The sequence below is a fragment of the Haliotis rufescens genome, unplaced genomic scaffold (genome assembly GCF_023055435.1).
Source record: "Haliotis rufescens isolate VD_foot unplaced genomic scaffold, xgHalRufe1.0.p SCAF_20, whole genome shotgun sequence".
Lineage (NCBI taxonomy): Eukaryota > Metazoa > Mollusca > Gastropoda > Lepetellida > Haliotidae > Haliotis > Haliotis rufescens.
Window position 1 is genome coordinate 10,347,000 of NW_025963891.1, and position 21,176 is coordinate 10,368,175.

General features: G+C 44.9%; 1 protein-coding gene across 1 annotated transcript in view; it reads left to right on the forward strand.

Annotated features, from left to right (window-relative positions):
- The first annotated feature begins 5,919 nt into the window (after window positions 1-5,919).
- Window positions 5,920-21,176, forward strand: part of LOC124133310 (sodium-coupled monocarboxylate transporter 1-like) — a 35,114-nt gene continuing 19,857 nt past the window's right edge. The window contains exons 1-7 of the mRNA XM_048400831.1: window positions 5,920-6,272; window positions 6,795-7,403; window positions 14,261-14,326; window positions 14,639-14,690; window positions 15,881-15,948; window positions 16,205-16,359; window positions 16,933-17,073. Of these exons, the coding sequence (XP_048256788.1) occupies window positions 7,032-7,403; window positions 14,261-14,326; window positions 14,639-14,690; window positions 15,881-15,948; window positions 16,205-16,359; window positions 16,933-17,073 (854 nt within the window). The 5' untranslated portion in view covers window positions 5,920-6,272; window positions 6,795-7,031. The remainder of the gene's footprint in view (window positions 6,273-6,794; window positions 7,404-14,260; window positions 14,327-14,638; window positions 14,691-15,880; window positions 15,949-16,204; window positions 16,360-16,932; window positions 17,074-21,176) is intronic.

Consider the following 21,176-nt stretch of genomic DNA (forward strand, 5'->3'; position numbering starts at 1 on the left):
GTAACAGAAGGGAGATTTACCGGCGCTCAAAGTCAAGAGACTCGGACAAGCCTTTACTATCGCCTGCCAAGAAGCTTAGGAAATAATTCAAGTTGTCCTCTCCTCTGTTACTGTAAAACCAGCTTCGGATTCCGCCATGCCCATCTTCTCGGTAGCCGGTTACATGGTAGCTTTTTGACTGATGACGTCCCTACGTGTATATCGGAACCGCCAGCTGACTTGAAAGTTTGGAAAAAAGCTGCTTTTGACGGACATGCCTCGACTTAGGCCTTCCACTAACAGAACACGTTCACCTTCTAATGAAGATTGACGGATCAAGGATGGGTCTTGTGCTTCCTCCAAGAGACGCTGTTCCTGGAAAAGTCGCTCTAAGGGTCGCTCTCCTAAGGATCACTCTCCTCGGATTGATTGTCACAGTAAAGTCGGTCTGGGTCTCCTGGTCGCTCTCGGGATAGTCGCTTATAGGATTCACGTGACAGTGATCGACTCTCTCAAGATTGACAATATGGAGATCGGCATTGTAAGGACTTTGGTGTTTCCTGTCTCCTGACTCAGAGTATGGGTCGTATACTCTTCCGGACGTACCGTACCATTCTCTGTCCAAGGCCATCGGTGAGTCTGCCAGGACAGGTAACTCGTCTTCCATGTGACTTCTTTCAGCTTCGGGAGGACTGGACCCTTTCACCTCCAGTTGTGTCTGTTGTAGACTCACAAGTAGGGAATTGGGCCATCCTGGAAGATCCACTCATCTTGCTTCTTCTCCACCAAGGACGTCCATGTCGCCTCGCTCTCTGTATCCGGCCTTCCAGCTTCTTGTGCTTGAGTAGAGTATAGATATGTTGCTTGCAAAACACCCTACAGAGTGTCTAGGTCCAGTCCCCGAGACTCCAGGATTTTATTCGCCGATTTTTCTGATCCTGTAGAGAGAATGCCTGAAGCTCCACCTAATTTTCAACATGAAGACATTCATCGCATTGTATCTAGAAGATCTGTTACATTTCCGTATGACGTCTATCGTGCTTCTCCGTATAATCCTTCGTCACTTGATTTCAAAGTCAGTCCCAATGTCCAGGATGCGCACCTGCAATTTCTCATCCAACGGGAGCACCGCCATTCCATTAGGTTTGTTTTCCAAGGCCACCACTACCAATGGAACGTGCTCCCATTTGAAATTAATTTATTCGGTCCCGTGGCCCTTTAACTGCATTACCAAGTCCTTCTTGAAGTTTCTACACATCCGAGGGATGGTGTTCGGGTGATATATGGACGACTGCATTCAGGCCAACACAGACCCAGACGTCCTTGGGCACTGTGTCAAGTTTACGCAAAGGCTTGTCCATCAACTCGGGTGGCTCATCGAGGCCCTCTTCGAAACCTGCCCTGGCAAGTTGGTGGCTGAACATACAGCGTATCGTGTCATTTGGACTCAGACAGCCGCTCCTCCTACATCGGTGGCAACAGCTCCTTGGCCTTCTGACATCGGCGCAAGCACTCAATGAAGTGTCAACTTCACCTTCGGACGCTTCAGTGCTTCCTCCCTCCCTACATCCGGAGCGATGATTTCCAAGTTCCCAATCCCCCTGCTGACCAATCTGCATCCACATCTTACTGATGGCTAGTAACATCGAATGTTTGCGCCGGGATCTCTTTGCGGACGTTCGACCCGACCTTATATCTCTTTATCGACAAACGGATCGTGGGTTGGGAAGCACACGCGTACGTAAACGGTGGCAGGGCTTTGGTCTGTCCGAGACAAGCAACTCCATGTCAACAACCTCGAGTTCAAAGCCGTCATTCCGATGGCGTCCCATTGGGCAGAGCTCTTTCGTGCATCGCATCTCATGATCCAGTCAGACAACATCTCGGTCGTCTGGTTTATCAACAAGATGTGGTCAGCCAAGTCTATGTCGCTCCTGTGGCTCTCGATAGACTTCTTCTGGCTAATTGACTTCCTCAACATTAAGTTTCTGGCGAGACACATTCCCGGGAATTCCAACGTAATGGCCGACTCCCTATTCCATTCAGACAGACCCGTCCCCACCAGAACGGCGCCTCCACTCGTAGAACTTCCGGTAGATCTGCCAACTTTACCAATGCCCAGACATTGACCGGTTCAACACTCAGCTATCCGGGTTCGTCTCTCTCATCCTAGATCCTCAACTCTGGGAACACGATGCTCAAGCAGAAGGCCTCAACGCCTGTGCCTTTTCCCCCAACATGGATATAATACTTATCCTATCTCACACGCTATGTGCCCTCCCGAACATCTCCCCCCCCCCCCCCCCCCATCTCTAGCATGTTAGCTCTGCGAAAGAGAATGATGTGGCAGAGGCAATCACGTGATCGTATCGTGTATGTCGTTATGCTCGGGATTACAGTGCCCGACCCATATGTTTGGGTGGTAACCATGGTGATGCTGGTACGTGTTCGGGTGAATTTGTTTTAGAAGCTGGATACTTTGTTCATGCACGTTTCCAGGATCGAAAGAAGAAGGAAGAAATGCATAATGTGAGATAGGATAAGTATGGTAAATATTAGTGTACATTTTATTGTAAAATCATATATATATATAATAATATATATAAAAATACATAATATTTATATATATGGCTCGCATAACACAATTATAATTTTACAAGGATATTTACGATGCGGCTAGTAACCCCTTTCACTTATTGACCAATAACTTTGGATGTATTTGAGGGGTTAAGAACTGATCCGCAGTGAGTGATGGCATGTTGAAAATATGAGTAAGTGTATTTGTGCGGAATTAATTTCAGAATGAACGAAGTTGGTTTCGTTCTAATATAATCCCCGCATATGCTATGTTATAGTATAAATAAGTGATAATAAATAAGAAATGTCTATTGTAATTCCCAATGTTCTGAACAGTGTTTGATGTGATTTATGGCAGGTCTTTCTATTCTCACGAAAGCCTATGAAACACTGATTTAGGACATTACCTTGTAGCTCTTGTCTAATTAGTTTACAGCAAAACAAATGGCATGTAGTTTACTGCGCTAGATTGACATATAGTTCACAACACTATAAATGACATACAGTTCAATCACCGCAAATGACATGTAGTTTACTGCGCTAGATTGACATATAGTTCACGACACTATAAATGACATATAGTTCAATCACTGCAAACGACATGTAGTCTACCGCGCTAGATTGACATATAGTTCACGACACTATATATGACATATAGTTCAATCACTGCAAACGACATGTAGTTTACTGCGCAAGATTGACATATAGTTTACGACACTATATATGACATATAGTTCAATCACTGCAAACGACATGTAGTTTACTGCGCTAGATTGACATATAGTTCACGACACTATAAATGACATATAGTTTACGGCGATATAATGACAACACTATAAATGATATATAGTTCAATCACTGCAAATGGCATGTAGTGTACTGCGCAAGATTGACATATTGTTGACAACACTATAAATGACATATAGTTCAATCACTGCAAACGACATGTAGTTTACTGCGCTAGATTGACATATAGTTCACGACACTATAAATGACATATAGTTTACGGCGATATAATGACAACACTATAAATGATATATAGTTCAATCACTGCAAATGGCATGTAGTGTACTGCGCAAGATTGACATATTGTTGACAACACTATAAATGACATATAGTTCAATCACTGCAAACGACATGTAGTCTACCGCGCTAGATTGACATATAGTTCACGACACTATATATGACATATAGTTCAATCACTGCAAACGACATGTAGTTTACTGCGCAAGATTGACATATAGTTTACGACACTATATATGACATATAGTTCAATCACTGCAAACGACATGTAGTTTACTGCGCTAGATTGACATATAGTTCACGACACTATAAATGACATATAGTTTACGGCGATATAATGACAACACTATAAATGATATATAGTTCAATCACTGCAAATGGCATGTAGTGTACTGCGCAAGATTGACATATTGTTGACAACACTATAAATGACATATAGTTCAATCACTGCAAACGACATGTAGTTTACTGCGCTAGATTGACATATAGTTCACGACACTATAAATGACATATAGTTTACGGCGATATAATGACAACACTATAAATGATATATAGTTCAATCACTGCAAATGGCATGTAGTGTACTGCGCAAGATTGACATATTGTTGACAACACTATAAATGACATATAGTTCAATCACTGCAAACGACATGTAGTTTACCGCGCTAGATTGACATATAGTTCACGACACTATAAATGACATATAGTTTACGGCGATATAATGACAACACTATAAATGACATATAGTTCAATCACTGCAAACGACATGTAGTTTACTGCGCTAGATTGACATATTGTTGACGACACTATAAATGACATATAGTTCAATCACTGCAAATGACACATAGTTTACTGCACTAGATTGACATATTGTTGACGACACTATAAATGACATATAGTTCAATCACTGCAAATGACATGTAGTTTACTGCGCAAGATTGAAATAAAGTTTACGACACTATAAATGACATATAGTTCAATCACTGCAAATGACATACAGTTTACTGCGTTATAATGACAACACTATAAATGACATATAGTTCAATCACTGCAAATGACATGTAGTTTACTGCGCTAGATTGACATATAGTTTACGACACTATAAATGACATATAGTTCAATCACTGCAAATGACATACAGTTTACTGCGTTATAATGACAACACTATATATGACATAAAGTTCAATCACTGCAAACGACATGTAGTTTACTGCGCAAGATTGACATATAGTTTACGACACTATAAATGACATATAGTTCAATCACTGCAAACGACATGTAGTCTACCGCGCTAGATTGACATATAGTTTACGACACTATATATGACATATAGTTCAATCACTGCAAACGACATGTAGTTTACTGCGCTAGATTGACATATAGTTCACGACACTATATATGACATATAGTTTACGGCGATATAATGACAACACTATAAATGACATATAGTTCAATCACTGCAAACGACATGTAGTTTACTGCGCTAGATTGACATATAGTTCACGACACTATAAATGACATATAGTTTACGGCGATATAATGACAACACTATAAATGACATATAGTTCAATCACTGCAAATGACATGTAGTGTACTGCGTTATAATGACAACACTATAAATGACATATAGTTCAATCACTGCAAATGACATGTAGTGTACTGCGTTATAATGACAACACTATAAATGACATATAGTTCAATCACTGCAAATGACATGTAGTTTACTGCGCTATAATGACAACACTTTGAATGACATATAGTTTCCTTAAGAACTGTCGTGCCCACTCCCCCATGTGTCCACAGACACATAGACGGCGAGGTGATAGGTCGAGTGCTTTCAGGGTATATGTACTGTGGCTCTTGTAATCCCCCCAAAATAGAGCCACGCTAAGAACATATAATATGTTTCACATAACATGGTTCTACATTCCCTACCTGCAACAAAATAAACTGTAAACTTTGAAAAATTCCAAATGGCCGCTGCATCTAATTTTGGTAAAATAAAAAAAATAAAATAAAAAACCCCTTTGATATGGCCTTTATATATTGCCCAGTGGTTTCTGTATGCAAACTGTAGCTTCCTCTCTTCCCATCATCATTGGCTGTAAATGCATACTCACATCAGCTGTCTCAGACCCCGAGTAAATATGGGGCGGTGATATGTTTATGTGTGCTTACTCAAATATGGTGTGGAAAATATGGATTATTTTTAAGAACCCGATGCGAACTCAGCAAATATATACTCGCAGCTAATTTAAAAGTGGTGAATATGTCACGTGAAGGGGGGATGAGGGGAAACCTACAATTATAGCCAACAATTCGAGACAAGCGATGCCGACATAACAAGAGCTAACTAAAATGAAATTGACGAAAACATGCACATGAAGTGATTTAATACAAACAGCTGTCCGCATGCTATCAAGTGGTGAATTCGATACCATGGGCCCAGTGGCTCCGACAGTTCTCAGCGTGTTCCCCTGAAACCGTCACTGGAACGTATGTCTATAATTAGACAGGGGAGCAAAACAACCCTAAAAATGAGGTCACGAACGGAGAGCGCTGGATCAGGTTCATGTGTACAAGCGACATTATTTATTGGGGTGCACGAACCACGTGCATGTACAATTGTCAGAGTGCTTGTGAATATATTGGATATGCAACACGAAGCGGCGTGCACACTTTAACGGACCACTGTGAGTATCCACTTGTTTCTACCTCACTGTTTAATCATGCATACTGGTGTGACAAGTAGAGCTCTTAACGAACGGAAACCTTTCGTTCCATAATCCACATTTCCATAATCCGACTTTTTATGCCAACATATTGTTTCAGTGATTAGGTCGAAATTCATTGTGTGTAGTGAGTGTCGATCTGAAAATGTTGTTTTAACATAATCAAGTAGTGATACGTATTAAGCGAAGCAGGTGGTTAATTTTTTGTAAACGCCTGGTGAAAGCGAAGCTGTGGGTGTACATACATGTAGCCATTGTGCGAACGAATGGTCATGACAGATTATACAAAGTACATTTAACTTGACAAACCTTGACAATTCATTTTCAGACCGTGCATTGTGTGTTATGATTATCGTGCTTTGTGTTTCTTTCACACGAGCTTATATAAAAACCGCGAGTAAATTACACTTAACAAGCCTTGACGGTTCAGTTTCGGACGGTGATTGTGTGTTACGGTCAACGTTCTTTGTGTTTCTTTCACAGGAGTTTATATAAACGCCGCCAGTGACCACGATGACCATTTGACCGCTGCCACACCAGGAGAACTCATTATACATGCGAAATCTCTTGACCACAGCGTTTGAAGACAAGTGACCTTGAACCCCTTGTGCGGTTTAACACGCTCAACAAGTTCTCATTTGACCCTTGACACTGAAACAAGGACAGTGTCCATTAAAGCATTCCGCGTGTATAACTGACTGCCTACAGAAGACATACAACATGGACATGGAGAGAAAATACAGCTATCAAACTGGCGAGAAAAGTACATTCGGTACCATTGACTATGTGTTGTTCGGAGGATTATTGATGGTTTCAGCAAGTATCGGTTTGTTTTATGCCATCAAGGACAGGAATAAACATACAACGAAAGACTTCCTCCTTGCTGGCGGGAACATGCACGTTGTGCCAGTTGCCTTGTCACTGCTAGCCAGCTTCATGTCCGCCATCACCATCCTCGGTACCCCATCCGAGATGTACAAGTACGGCACCATGTACTGCTGGATAGGCCTGTCCTACTTCTTTGCCGTCTTTCTGTCAGCTCACATCTACATCCCCATCTTTTACAGAATTGGCATCACAAGTTCCTATGAGGTAACACGAGACAGGTTTTATGATAGATAATTGAGGTATTTGCGTACCGATATATGCCTACCAGTTATTGGGACGCTATGGTAGTGATAGACTGACGCACATGCTTTCGAAATGCGAACTATGTACAAGTACTGGTAGTTGATAAGATGCATGTCTAACGACTATTTTGGTACTTCGCAACCATCTGTTTTATCATATATGCAAAGAAAAAAGTTAAATCAACATAACGCATCTTGGAAAGTTAGCAGTACCTGTATAAAATATCGTCAAAGCAACAATTTTATTATGTATACCAAATTCTAAGATGCTTCGCTAAAGATAAAAGGCGATGACACTACTTTATCAAACGCAAGCGTCCTCGTGCTTTAACTATCGAGTTCATGAAAATATACTTTATAAGACTACACATGGGGTAGAGCAAACCTTATGTTTCAATCAACACATGACTACAACCATATTGATATAAATATTTCACCATTTATTGATCTTAACATTTTAAAAATTATAAGGACACTTACTTCTAAATATTTAAATGATTAAATATCGGGGAAGGAAAACAAGCGACATACGCAACAGGAGAATGCCAGTTGTTACAAACACCCAATGACATAAGCACGTGACATAAGTTACTTCGAGGCGGACGGGTAGCCTAGTGGTTAAAGCGTTCGCTCGACGCGCCGAAGACCCGGGTTCGTTTCCCGACATGGCTAGAATATTTGAAGCCCCTTTCTGGTGTCCCCTGCCGTGACATTGCTGGAATATTGCAAAAAGCGGCGTAAAACCATACTCACTCATTAGTTACTTCACGACCCCTGTGTTGGTGCCTCATAGCAATAACTCTTCTTCTTATCCCCCAGTGTTGTTAATTATTGCATCACTTTGCCATGTGAATAGTCAAACGTTAAATGTGAAACCATCCGTGAAGATCCGGGGAAGAATATGTCTGCAGCAACCCATGCTTGCCATAAAAGGCGACTGTGCTAGTTTGTCGGTGACTAACGGGATCGGGTGGTCAGGCCTGCTGACTTGCTTGATGCATGTCATCGTATCCCATTTGCGTAGATCGATGCCCATGATGTCACTCACTGGATTGTCTGGTTCAGAATCGATTATTTACAGACCGCTGTCATATGGCTAGAAAATTGCTGTGTGCGGTGTTAAACAGCAAACAAACAAACAAATCAAATGTGAAACCACCAAAATAATGAAATCTCTAGAAATCATTTTGCACGCTGAACCTTCTTTCACGAAACGAAATTAGATGAACGATTAACGCAGGGCTAGGTTGCAACACGGCTGAAAGTAATCGCAGTGCCCTGGCCGCTCTGTGGAATGAGACCCTGCAGTTACAAACGCCTTATACGAGGATATTTACAGTAAACTACGGTTATAACGAACTGAAAGGGACCACTAAATTTAGTCCGTAATAACCGTAGTTCGTTATAAGAACATATACAGCATATATACAGAAAATGGACGGAGCCAAAAAACAGTTCGTTATAAGCGTGTTCGTTATAAACGTAGTTTACTGTATGTTCAAAGATAATTGCCTGCCGTGCTTAACTTTTCTAATTGGTATAGCTCACTTAGTATTATATGCACGACTGTCAACATTTGAAACAAATACCCTGTGAACGTAACCAATAACTGTATTGTCAGTAACTTACAGGAGACACGCGTATTTCCTTCAGTTTCATGTGAAAAAAACACGGTGAACCAGCGAGTTCGATTTAACGTCGATTTGAACAGTATTTCAGTTATATCACGGCGCGTCAGCTTGATGTGGGAGGAAAGACCGAAGTGATGCAGGTCTTAGGCGTTTACCTCTGATGAAACCCATGAACACAGATAAGGTGCTGACGAACCTTAATGCATAAGGGCATACTCTGCTACCCGTGTATACGCAGTGAAGTGGCAATACTTGAACGGTATAACAGGGTTTCAGTCTCTTTATTGAAGCCGAGCATTTATTTCGTGCAGTCGTACCTTTATGACCTGTACTGTCACAAGTTATCTATATTAATTTACTTTGTACAAATGATAATAAATATCACGTTCCGCATGGAATACATCTGCTGCACACTATCCTTTATATTTAGGGTCTGTCGTACATTATACGCGATATAAATGAACTCCGCGTGTTAAGAAGGCCATATCTCATTGGGCAAGAGGTTCCAGCTGTGTATGGTTTATCACGAACACATTTGAACAAACATTTCAGACTATTGGTGCATGGTATCCAGCTGATAGCTGGGTTGGACTAGAATTTGGAATCTTGAGCGTTGATGTAGCAGGGCTGTTGAACATAATACTGAATGTAATCTGGGTGTTTGTCAGAGTATTTGTTCAAAGAATGAATAAATCCGAGACAAATACGAGCGCGCGGGCTACGTAACATCGTTAACCACAGTGGTTCCAACATACATTATCGGGATTATTCTCGAGTAGAGTTGCCATTGAAACAGGAATTAGGTTTGACACTTTTGAATGACGTTGACAATCGAACCGAAACTGTAAATCTCTTCCTACATGGAAGAATACCAACACCCTCATCTCTAATCGCTGTTTTAACAGAACCCGCTTTAACTCGACGTGAATCTATTGCGTGTGGTGCAATGTCAAGGCCACGTTGCGCCGTGAGGTATTATATAACTACGTGATAAGTACAACCCCGGCTGTTGGTGTTTTCAACGTCAATGCATCAGTTAGATGGACCAGCGTAGTGCATACAGGCCCGTGTAGTGTTGGGGATGGGATGTTTCGTGCATGGTCGATTAACTTTGCCAAGGAAAGAATTCGTGAATATGTTTATACACACGTGTCTATTATTGCAACAGCTTAAAAGTCCATAAAAACACACACAATACTACATTACCTGCACACACACACAGACACACACACACACACACACACACACAGAGAGAGAGAGACAGACACACAGAGAGAGACACACACACACAGAGACACACACACACACACAGAGACACACACACACAGAGACACACACACACAGAGACACACACACACACACACACACACACACACACACACACACACACACACACACACACACACACACACACACACTACTACATTACCTGCACACACACATGCGCGTATGGCAAGCCGTTTTCACGTTTATTTCGGAATTACTGATATCTTCAATTATTTTAAAGATATCTTTAATTGAATTGAAGATATCTTGTATTGAATTGAAAGTATCTTGAATACAATTGAAGATATCTTAAATACAGATAATTGTAGATATCGGCAATAAAATCTCGATTGGTCACGTTAGCTTATTTGTTTGATGCATTTTATCTATCCCAATTGGGTATGTCGGTGCTGATGATGTCAATCACTGGATTGTCTGGTCCAGATTCGATTGATTACAGGTCGTTGTCAAATACTTGGAAATTGCAGAGTGCGGCGTTAAAAAAACCAATAGACTAAACCAAAACATCGGTGAGGTGAGGTGAAATGGGGTTTAACGCCGCGCTCAAGATTATTGCACTTATATAGATGCCCGTTTCCGGAAGAAACATTAGAAGGCATGTCGTGGGGGTGCGGTCACGGGGAGACTGGGGCAGACGCTGAGATATAGGTCACGCTCTGTGCACATTCGGAGTGATCGTTGAAACTGAAATGGTCCTCCAATTCTTTTAATTAATGTGATAACAAGAAAAACACGCCAGAAACAAAAGAAATGAATACTTTCAGATTGTTAGATTTTTACTTGCTACTTTCTGCATGATGGAGCCTGGTAATTCATTATAAGAATTCTCTTCGGCCCTCATGAAATACATGTATGTGCATCGGACCCGAGCCGGCTGAAGTAGGTTTATCTGATTAATGTCAGAAGTTAATTGGGGTCACAATGTATTCTTATCACATAAACACAGCATAACAATGCCTGCAGTCTGAGCCCACTAGCAGATACCGCGTCGCGACGACAGTTTCAGATAAAGCTTTTCTCAAAATGTATGTAGGCACAGGGACAGCTGACAGACATAAACGTTTCACCAGCTCTAATTCGTAATATGGATGTATCAACTTTTCCGAGCAACCCTGAAACACGAGAGTTCAGCACCAACCCTACTTGGCCTTCACTATAACTGCAGAATATCTACATCCAGTTTAATCACAACAAGTCTAGATGACAGAAATAGACAAGTCTAGCGGGTTATAATTCTCATGCATAAGATGAGAAAACCTTGTGGGTTAATAACATATTTCATAGTCTGCTGGGGCGGTCGGGTAGCCTAGTGGTTAAAGCGTTCGCTCGTCACGCCAAGGACCCGGGTTCGATTCCCGACATGGGTACAATGTGTGAAGCCCATTTCTGGTGTCCCCCGCCGTGATATTGCTGGAATATTGCTAAAAGCGGCGTAAAACCATACTCACTCACTCACTCACTCATAGTCTGCTCTCCTTTATTTCGTGACCGCCTCCGTGGTCTAGTGGTAGAGCGTCCGCCCGGAGAGCGGAAGGTCCGTGGTTCGATCCCCGACCGCGTCATACAAAAAGACGTTAAAAGATTGTACTTGTTGTTACCCTGTCTGGCGCTCGGCATTAAGGGGCTAAAACAAGGACTGGTCGGCTCGGAGTCAGTATACTGTGTCTGAGTGGGGTATTCATGTTAAACTGCGGCATGGTATCTGAGTGAGCTAGACCGGACTAGTACAAGCAGCCACACACACACACACACACATACACGTACATACACATAAGTGCAATAATCTTCGACGCGACGTTAAACCCAATTTCACCTCACCTCACCTTTATTTCGTTAAAATATGCTATTTGTTGTTGCCCGGCACTCGGCATTAAGTGGATAAAACAAGGACTGATCGTCTTGGAGTCAGTACATCAACGGACCTATATAACATACAAGTGCGTGGTATATCCATGCTAAACTGCGACATGGTATCTCAATGGGCTACCACTATTCTTGTTAAGTCACGTGTTTTGTTCGTATGAAGGCCACAGCCCCATATACAGCTAATGTGCAAAAATACATTAGCTGTACATGGGCCGATGTTAGTAAGTGGGTGAGGGAAAAGTTTTACGCCAGAACCCTAAATAATAATCTCACGGAGTGTGTTTGTTTGTTTGTTGTTTAACGCCGCACTCAGCAATATTCCAGCTATATGACGGCGGTCTGTAAATAATCGAGTCTGGACCAGACAATCCAGTGATTGACATCATGAACATCGATCCACGCAAATGAGATACGGTGACATACATCAACCAAGTCAGCAAGCCTGACCACCAGGTCTCGTTAGTCGCCTCTTACGCCAAGCATAGTCGCCTTTTACGCCAAGCATAGTCGCCTTTTACGCCAAGCATAGTCGCCTCTTACGACAAGCACAGTCGCCTTTTACGACAAGCATAGTCGCCTCTTACGACAAGCATAGTCGCCTCTTACGACAAGCATAGTCGCCTCTTACGCCAAGCATAGTCGCCTTTTACGCCAAGCATAGTCGCCTCTTACGACAAGCATAGTCGCCTCTTACGACAAGCATAGTCGCCTCTTACGACAAGCATAGTCGCCTTTTACGACAAGCATAGTCGCCTCTTACGACAAGCATAGTCGCCTCTTACGCCAAGCATAGTCGCCTCTTACGGCCAGCATGGGTTACTGAAGACCTGGTATAACCCGGATCTTCACGGATCAGACACCGGACTATCATATGGATGTATCATTATTGACTCTGGTGTCATACCTGTTCAGAATGACTGACTGAAAGTTAATATCCTCGGTCGTGCGAGTGATATATATTCATTGAAACCATGGCCGACATATACCGAGTGTCAGGTCGGTACATGTTTTCTGTGTGACTCACAGGACATAAAATCCGGGTTTGTGTTTACGAGGACATTATTGGCAGCTGCTGTGTAAATAGCTTTTTTAAATACTGCTTGTTATTTTCCTTTTGATGGAATAAGTTGCTACTAATTATTATTCGCCATGGTACATATTTATTAGTTAAACTGAGCAGAACGTGCCATATACCTTTTTCATCACTTACCCGTCCTCTTGGGTTTCATCAAAGTGGTAAACATCTGAGACCTGCCTCACTTCGGGCGTTCCTCCCATATTAAGCAGACACGCCGTGATATAACTGGTATACTGTTCAAAGCGGCGTTTAATCTCACTCACTCTTGTCTCCGTATCCGTGATATTTATTGCATTGTGTCAATGGATTCCCTATTCCAGATTCGATCATATGTATGCCTCCGTGATTTAACTGGAATGTCACTAACTCCGGCATGAGGCAACACAGTATATTAGATGCAATGTGGTTGATTCAGATTTAAAGTCTTCACGGTGCGTTCGTGAGCGTATTATATGAGGCGTTTAATTAGGAATTGACTTTAATATTTTCTGCGTTTATGGAGCTGTAAAAGTAAAACCAGATGTGCTCTCTGTAAAAACCCGCGTAAAGTGTAAACGTGTAAACTCCGTACACACTAAAACATTGAAATCCACACCGAAACGTCGCCTCAATTGCAATGAAGTTGTTTATCTATAATAACTTGCCCTAGTTAATAACCCATGTATTTAAAAAAGATATATTTGACAAACCACTTCCAAACGCCACTGAAAGAAGTTACATGAATGATGGCTTGAAAAAGAAATAAATATTTCATAAAACCGATTTTCAAGATGCCTTACCTCATGGTGATAACTTGACCCGACAGTTCTGTAGTTATAACATTGGCACACATTCCTAAACCTGCTTTAGTATTTTCTGTCTACATTGCGATTACTGCGAAGATGAACTTGTCACTGGAAATCGTATAACTTTATTACGCAATAACTCGATAAATGCTATTTCTCCCTGTTTTTTCAGTATCTGGAATTCAGGTTTGGTCAAGCGGCCAGATTGGCTGGAGCCCTAACGTACGTTGTACAAATGGTAAGTGATGGATGTTTCAAGGACATTCAGATCACCACAAACAACACACGGACATGCTGTGTGAGGAGAAACCAGGCGTCTGTATGTGTAGTAGAAATATTTAAACCAAATCATAAAACAGCCATAAAATATGCCACACTCTTTCAACACAATCTATGTTGATCGAGGTTTATATATGTTATCTTCGTTTTGAAGGCTGTTTTATTTACCTTGAGTAGCGGTCCATGAGCCAACCCTACATGAAATGAAATATACCCATCCGCCATCTCATTGCACACTCGCTAATAAATATTTCATCTGCGACTATTCCAGACAATCTACATGGCCTGCGTACTTTACGCCCCCTCACTGGCCCTGAACGCAGGTACGTATTCCCAGGATATATACTCTTTACTTCTTTTCCCTGAATGCAGGTACGTATACCGGGATACATTCTCTTTACCTCAATTTCCCTGAACGCAGGTACGTATTCCCAGGATATGTACTCTTTACTTCTTTTCCCTGAATGCAGGTACGTATACCGGAATATATACTCTTTACCTCAATTACCCTGAACGCAGGTACGTATACCGGGATACATTCTCTTTACCTCTTTACCCCTGAATGCAGGTACGTATACCGGGATACATTCTCTTTACCTCTTTTACCCTGAATGCAGGTACGTATACCGGAATATATACTCTTTACCTCTTTTTCCCTGAATGCAGGTACGTATTCCCAGGATACATACTCTTTACCTCTTTCCCTGAACGCAGGTACGTATTCCCAGGATATATACTCTTTACCTCTTTTTCCCTGAATGCAGGTACGTATTCCCAGGATACATACTCTTTACCTCTTTCCCTGAACGCAGGTACGTATTCCCAAGATATATACTCTTTACCTCTTTTTCCCTGAACGCAGGTACGTTTTCCCAGGATATATACTCTTTACCTCTTTTTACCCTGAATGCAGGTACGTTTTCCCAGGATACATTCTCTTCACCTCATTTTCCCTGAACACAGGCACGTATACTGGGATATATACTCTTTACCTCATTGGCCTGAACGCAGGTATGTATACCGGGATATATACTCTTTGCCTCATTTTTTCTGAACACAGGTATACGTATTCCTGGGATATATACTCTTTACCTAGTTTTCCTTGAACGCGGGTACGTATTCCCAGTATACATTCTCTTTACCTAGTTTTCCTTGAACGCGGGTACGTATTCCCAGTATACATTCTCTTTACCTGATTTTCCCTGAACGCGGGTACGTATTCCTTGTATACATTCTCTTTACCTAATTTTCCCTGAACGCGGGTACGTATTCCCAGTATACATTCTCTTTACCTAATTTTCCCTGAACGCGGGTACGTATTCCCAGTATACATTCTCTTTACCTAATTTTCCCTGAACGCGGGTACGTATTCCCAGTATAGATTCTCTTTACCGGATTTTCCCTGAACGCAGGCACGTATTCCAGGGACACGGACTCTTTTTTCCCTCTCACAAATCCTTAACGCAGATACGTATTCCAGGAATACACATTTCTTTCTTGAATATATTTGCAGTGACAGACTTCAATCTGTGGGGTTCTATCTGGGCTGTGGGGCTTGTCTGCACCTTCTACACCTCCATTGTAAGTACGGGGGCCCCGACATATCTGCGTCTGTAGTTGACATGCAAGTAGCTAAATAGTCAAAACTGAGACACAGTGTTGGTATAAGATTCTGTTTTGAGGATAATATAACTATACCCTGACTTTAGTTGAGAGTGCATGGCGTCGATATGGAACCAAGTTATAAATTATTTAAAAAATATATATTTCATAGAGAATGAAAAAAATCCCAACTATGATCTATAACGTTAAATGAAGTGATCCATGTCGGCTGTAGGGTGGCATGAAGGCGGTGCTGTGGACGGACACGTTTCAGACGTTCATGATGCTTGTGGGGCTTCTAGCAGTGCTCATTCAGGGCTCCATAGAGATTGGCGGGTTCCGGCGGGCGTGGGACATCGCCTACAATAACTCCAGGATAGAGTTTCTAGAGTAAGTGTCTCGGGTAACAGGTGTACAGTGAAATCCCGTTAGTCCGAAAAACCCATCTTCCGGTCGAGCACTGTTCTGGGGCCCATCTCCAATCTGTCAGACACCCCATTTGTCAGACAGCATAAAGCAACAACTTTTATGGTTGAGGATATATGGTAATATTTACTTCCAAATCAACGTCAATGTGCTGTAAGTCACTCAACTGTCTTTTCCATTGTCTGACAAATGGGAGGACCCCTTCTGGAGAGTCGAGATTCTGTATACATAATATGTATGATTAAATTGATATTACCCTTGGGCCAGACTTGATCCGTCGACTCCCTAAAATGAAATGTGGAAATTAATGTACAATTTTGATATTCTGTTTTTTTTGTTGGTTTACATTTGATTGAAATGATTATGTTCAAAAGTCAACTTTGCAAGTGAGATTCAACGATGTACATCGTAGTTAGAACAGTTATCTGATGTACTCACATCGTCTACAGAACAAACAAAAGCATGGTAATTAGGTGTGTCAAGAAATGATACAACCCAATTCTTTCAATGATCAGCGTTGAAACCTTTGACCTCCAGGTTCAGCCCTGACCCCACCGTCCGGCACAGCGTTTGGTCCTTGGTCATCGGCGGCACCTTCCTGTGGACCTTCGTGTACGGCGTGAACCAGGCGCAGGTGCAGAGAGCAGTTGCCTGCCCCACCCTCAAGAAGGCGCAGCTGTAAGAACGCACCCCACCCCTGTGTCATGTGCATGCAACGCCTAATGGCGGCTTAATGAGGAGAGTCCTTGTCTCCCCCGTGTGGTCAGAGAGTCCTTGTCTCCCCGTGTGGTCAGAGAGTCCTTGTCTCCCCGTGTGGTCAGAGAGTCCTTGTCTCCCCGTGTGGTCAGAGAGTCCTTGTCTCCCCCGTGTGGTCAGAGAGTCCTTGTCTCCCCGTGTGATCAGAAAATCCTTGTCTCCCCCGTGTGGTCAGACAGTCCTTGTCTTCCCCGTGTTGTCAGAGAGTCCTTGTCTCCACCGTGTGGTCAGAAAGTCCTTGTCTCCCCCGTGTGGTCAGAGAGCCCTTGTCTCCCCCGTGTGGTCAGAGAGTCCTTGTCTCCCCGTGTGATCAGAAAATCCTTGTCTCCCCCGTGTGGTCAGACAGTCCTTGTCTTCCCCGTGTTGTCAGAGAGTCCTTGTCTCCACCGTGTGGTCAGAAAGTCCTTGTCTCCCCCGTGTGGTCAGAGAGCCCTTGTCTCCCCCGTGTGGTCAGAGAGTCCTTGTTTCCCCGTGTGGTCAGAGAGTCCTTGACTCCCCGTGTGGCCAGAGAGTCCTTGTCTCCCCCGTGTGGTCAGAGAGTCCTTGTCCCCCGTGTGGTCAGAGAGTCCTTGTCTCCCCCGTGTGGTCAGAGAGTCCTTGACTCCCCGTGTGGTCAGAGAGTCCTTGTCTCCCCGTGTGGTCAGAGAGTCCTTGTATCCCCGTGTGGTCAGAGAGTCCTTGTCTCCCCCGTGTGGCCAGAGAGTCCTTGTCTCCCCCGTGTGATCAGAGAGTCCTTGTCTCCCCGTGTGGTCAGAGAGTCCTTGTCTCCCCTTGTGATCAGAAAGTCCTTGTCTCCCCTTGTGGTCAGACTGCCTTGTCTCCCCGTGTGGTCAGAGAGTCCTTGTCTCCCCGTGTGGTCAGAGAGTCCTTGTCTCCCCGTGTGGTCAGAAAATCCTTGTCTCCCCGTGTGGTCAGAGAGTCCTTGTCTCCCCTTGTGGTCAGACAGTCCTTGTCTCCCCGTGTGGTCAGAGAGTCCTTGTCTCCCCGTGTGGTCAGAAAATCCTTGTCTCCCCGTGTGGTCAGAAAATCCTTGTCTCCCCCGTGTGGCCAGAAAATCCTTGTCTCCCCGTGTGGTCAGAGAGTCCTTGTCTCCCCCGTGTGGTCAGAGAATCCTTGTCTCCCCGTGTGGTTAGAGAGTCCTTGTCTTCCCGTGTGGTCAAAAAATCCTTGTCTCCCCGTGTGGTCAGAGAGTCCTTGTCTCCCCTGTGTGGCCAGAAAATCCTTGTCTCCCCCGTGTGGTCAGAGAGTCCTTGTCTCCCCGTGTGGTCAGAGAGTCCTTGTCTCCCCCGTTTGGTCAGAGAGTCCTTGTCTCCCCCGTGTGGTCAGAGAGTCCTTGTCTCCCCGTGTGGTCAGAGAGTCCTTGTCTCCCCCGTTTGGTCAGAGAGTCCTTGTCTCCCCCATGTGGTCAGAAAGTCCTTGTCTCCCCCGTGTGGTCAGAGAGTCCTTGTCTCCCCGTGTGGTCAGAAAATCCTTGTCTCCCCGTGTGGTCAGAAAATCCTTGTCTCCCCCGTGTGGCCAGAAAATCCTTGTCTCCCTGAGTGGTCAGAGAGTCCTTGTCTCCCCGTGTGGTCAGAGAGTCCTTGTCTCCCCGTGTGGTCAGAAAATCCTTGTCTCCCCGTGTGGTCAGAAAATCCTTGTCTCCCCCGTGTGGTCAGAGAGTCCTTGTCTCCCCGTGTGGTCAGAGAGTCCTTGTCTCCCCCGTGTGGTCAGAGAGTCCTTGTCTCCCCCGTGTGGTCAGAGAGTCCTTGTCTCCCCGTGTGGTCAGAAAATTCTTGTCTCCCCGTGTGGTCAGAAAATCCTTGTCTCCCCCGTGTGGTCAGAGAGTCCTTGTCTCCCCGTGTGGTCAGAAAATCCTTGTCTCCCCGTGTGATCAGAAAATCCTTGTCTCCCCGTGTGGTCAGAGAGTCCTTGTCTCCCCCGTGTGGTCAGAGAGTCCTTGTCTCCCCCGTGTGGTCAGAGAGTCCTTTTCTCCCCGTGTGGTCAGAGAGTTCTTGTCTCCCCGTGTGGTCAGAAAATCCTTGTCTCCCCGTGTGGTCAGAAAATCCTTGTCTCCCCCGTGTGGTCAGAAAGTCCTTGTCTCCCCGTGTGGTCAGAGAGTCCTTGTCTCCCCGTGTGGTCAGAAAATCCTTGTCTCCCCCGTGTGGTCAGAAAATCCTTGTCTTCCCGTGTGGTCAGAAAATCCTTGTCTCCCCGTGTGGTCAGAGAGTCCTTGTCTCCCCGTGGGGCCAGAGAGTCCTTGTGTCCCTGTGTGGTCAGAGAGTCCTTGTCTCCCCGTGTGGTCAGAGAGTCCTTGTCTCCCCCGTTTGGTCAGATAGTCCTTGTCTCCCCCGTTTGGTCAGATAGTCCTTGTCTCCCCGTGTGGTCAGAGAGTCCTTGTCTCCCCCGTTTGGTCAGATAGTCCTTGTCTCCCCCGTGTGGTCAGAGAGTCCTTGTCTCCCCGTGTGGCCAGAGAGTCCTTGTCTCCCCCGTGTGGTCAGAGAGTCCTTGTCTCCCTGTGTGGTCAGAGAGTCCTTGTCTCCCCGTGTGGTAAGAGAGTCCTTGTCTCCCCCGTTTGGTCAGATAGTCCTTGTCTCCCCGTGTGGTCAGAGAGTCCTTGTCTCCCCGTGTGGTCAGAGAGTCCTTGTCTCCCCCGTGTGGTCAGAGAGTCCTTGTCTCCCCCGTTTGATCAGATAGTCCTTGTCTCCCCGTGTGGTCAGAGAGTCCTTGTCTCCCCCGTTTGGTCAGAGAGTCCTTGTCTCCCCCGTGTGGTCAGAGAGTCCTTGTCTCCCCGTGTGGCCAGAGAGTCCTTGTCTCCCCCGTGTGGTCAGAGAGTCCTTGTCTCCCTGTGTGGTCAGATAGTCCTTGTCTCCCCGTGTGGCCAGAGAGTCCTTGTCTCCCCCATTTGGTCAGATAGTCCTTGTCTCCCCGTGTGGTCAGAGAGTCCTTGTCTCCCCCGTTTGGTCAGATAGTCCTTGTCTCCCGTGTGGTCAGAGAGTCCTTGTCTCCCCCGTTTGGTCAGAGAGTCCTTGTCTCCCCCGTGTGGTCAGAGAGTCCTTTTCTCCCTGTGTGGTCAGAGAGTCCTTGTCTCCCCGTGTGGTCAGAGAGTCCTTGTCTCCCCCGTTTGGTCAGATAGTCCTTGTCTCCCCGTGTGGTCAGAGAGTCCTTGTCTCCCCGTGTGGTCAGAGAGTCCTTGTCTCCCCCGTGTGGTCAGAAAATCCTTGTCTCCCCGTGTGGTCAGAGAGTCCTTGTCTCCCCGTGTGGCCAGAGAGTCCTTGTCTCCCCCGTTTGGTCAGATAGTCCTTGTCTCCCCGTGTGGTCAGAGAGTCCTTGTCTCCCCCGTTTGGTCAGATAGTCCTTGTCTCCCCCGTGTGGTCAGAGTGTCCTTGTCTCCCCGTGTGGTCAGAGAGTTTTTGTCTCCCCCGTGTGGTCAGAGAGTCCTTGTCTCCCCCGTGTGGTCAGAGAGTTCTTGTCTCCCCGTGTGGTCAGAGAGTCCTTGTCTCCCCGTGTGGTCAGAGAGTCCTTGTCTCCCCGTGTGGTCAGAGAGTCCTTGTCTCCCCCGTGTGATCAGAAAATCCTTGTCTCCCCCGTGTGGTCAGAGAGTCCTTGTCTCCCCCGTGTGGACAGAGAGTCCTTGTCTCCCCGTGTGGTCAGAGAGTCCTTGTCTCCCCCGTGTGGTCAGAGAGTCCTTGTCTCCCCCGTTTGGTCAGATAGTCCTTGTCTCCCCGTGTGGTCAGAGAGTCCTTGTCTCCCCCGTTTGGTCAGATAGTCCTTGTCTCCCCCGTGTGGTCAGAGTGTCCTTGTCTCCCCGTGTGGTCAGAGAGTTTTTGTCTCCCCCGTGTGGTCAGAGAGTCCTTGTCTCCCCCGTGTGGTCAGAGAGTTCTTGTCTCCCCGTGTGGTCAGAGAGTCCTTGTCTCCCCGTGTGGTCAGAGAGTCCTTGTCTCCCCGTGTGGTCAGAGAGTCCTTGTCTCCCCCGTGTGATCAGAAAATCCTTGTCTCCCCCGTGTGGTCAGAGAGTCCTTGTCTCCCCCGTGTGGACAGAGAGTCCT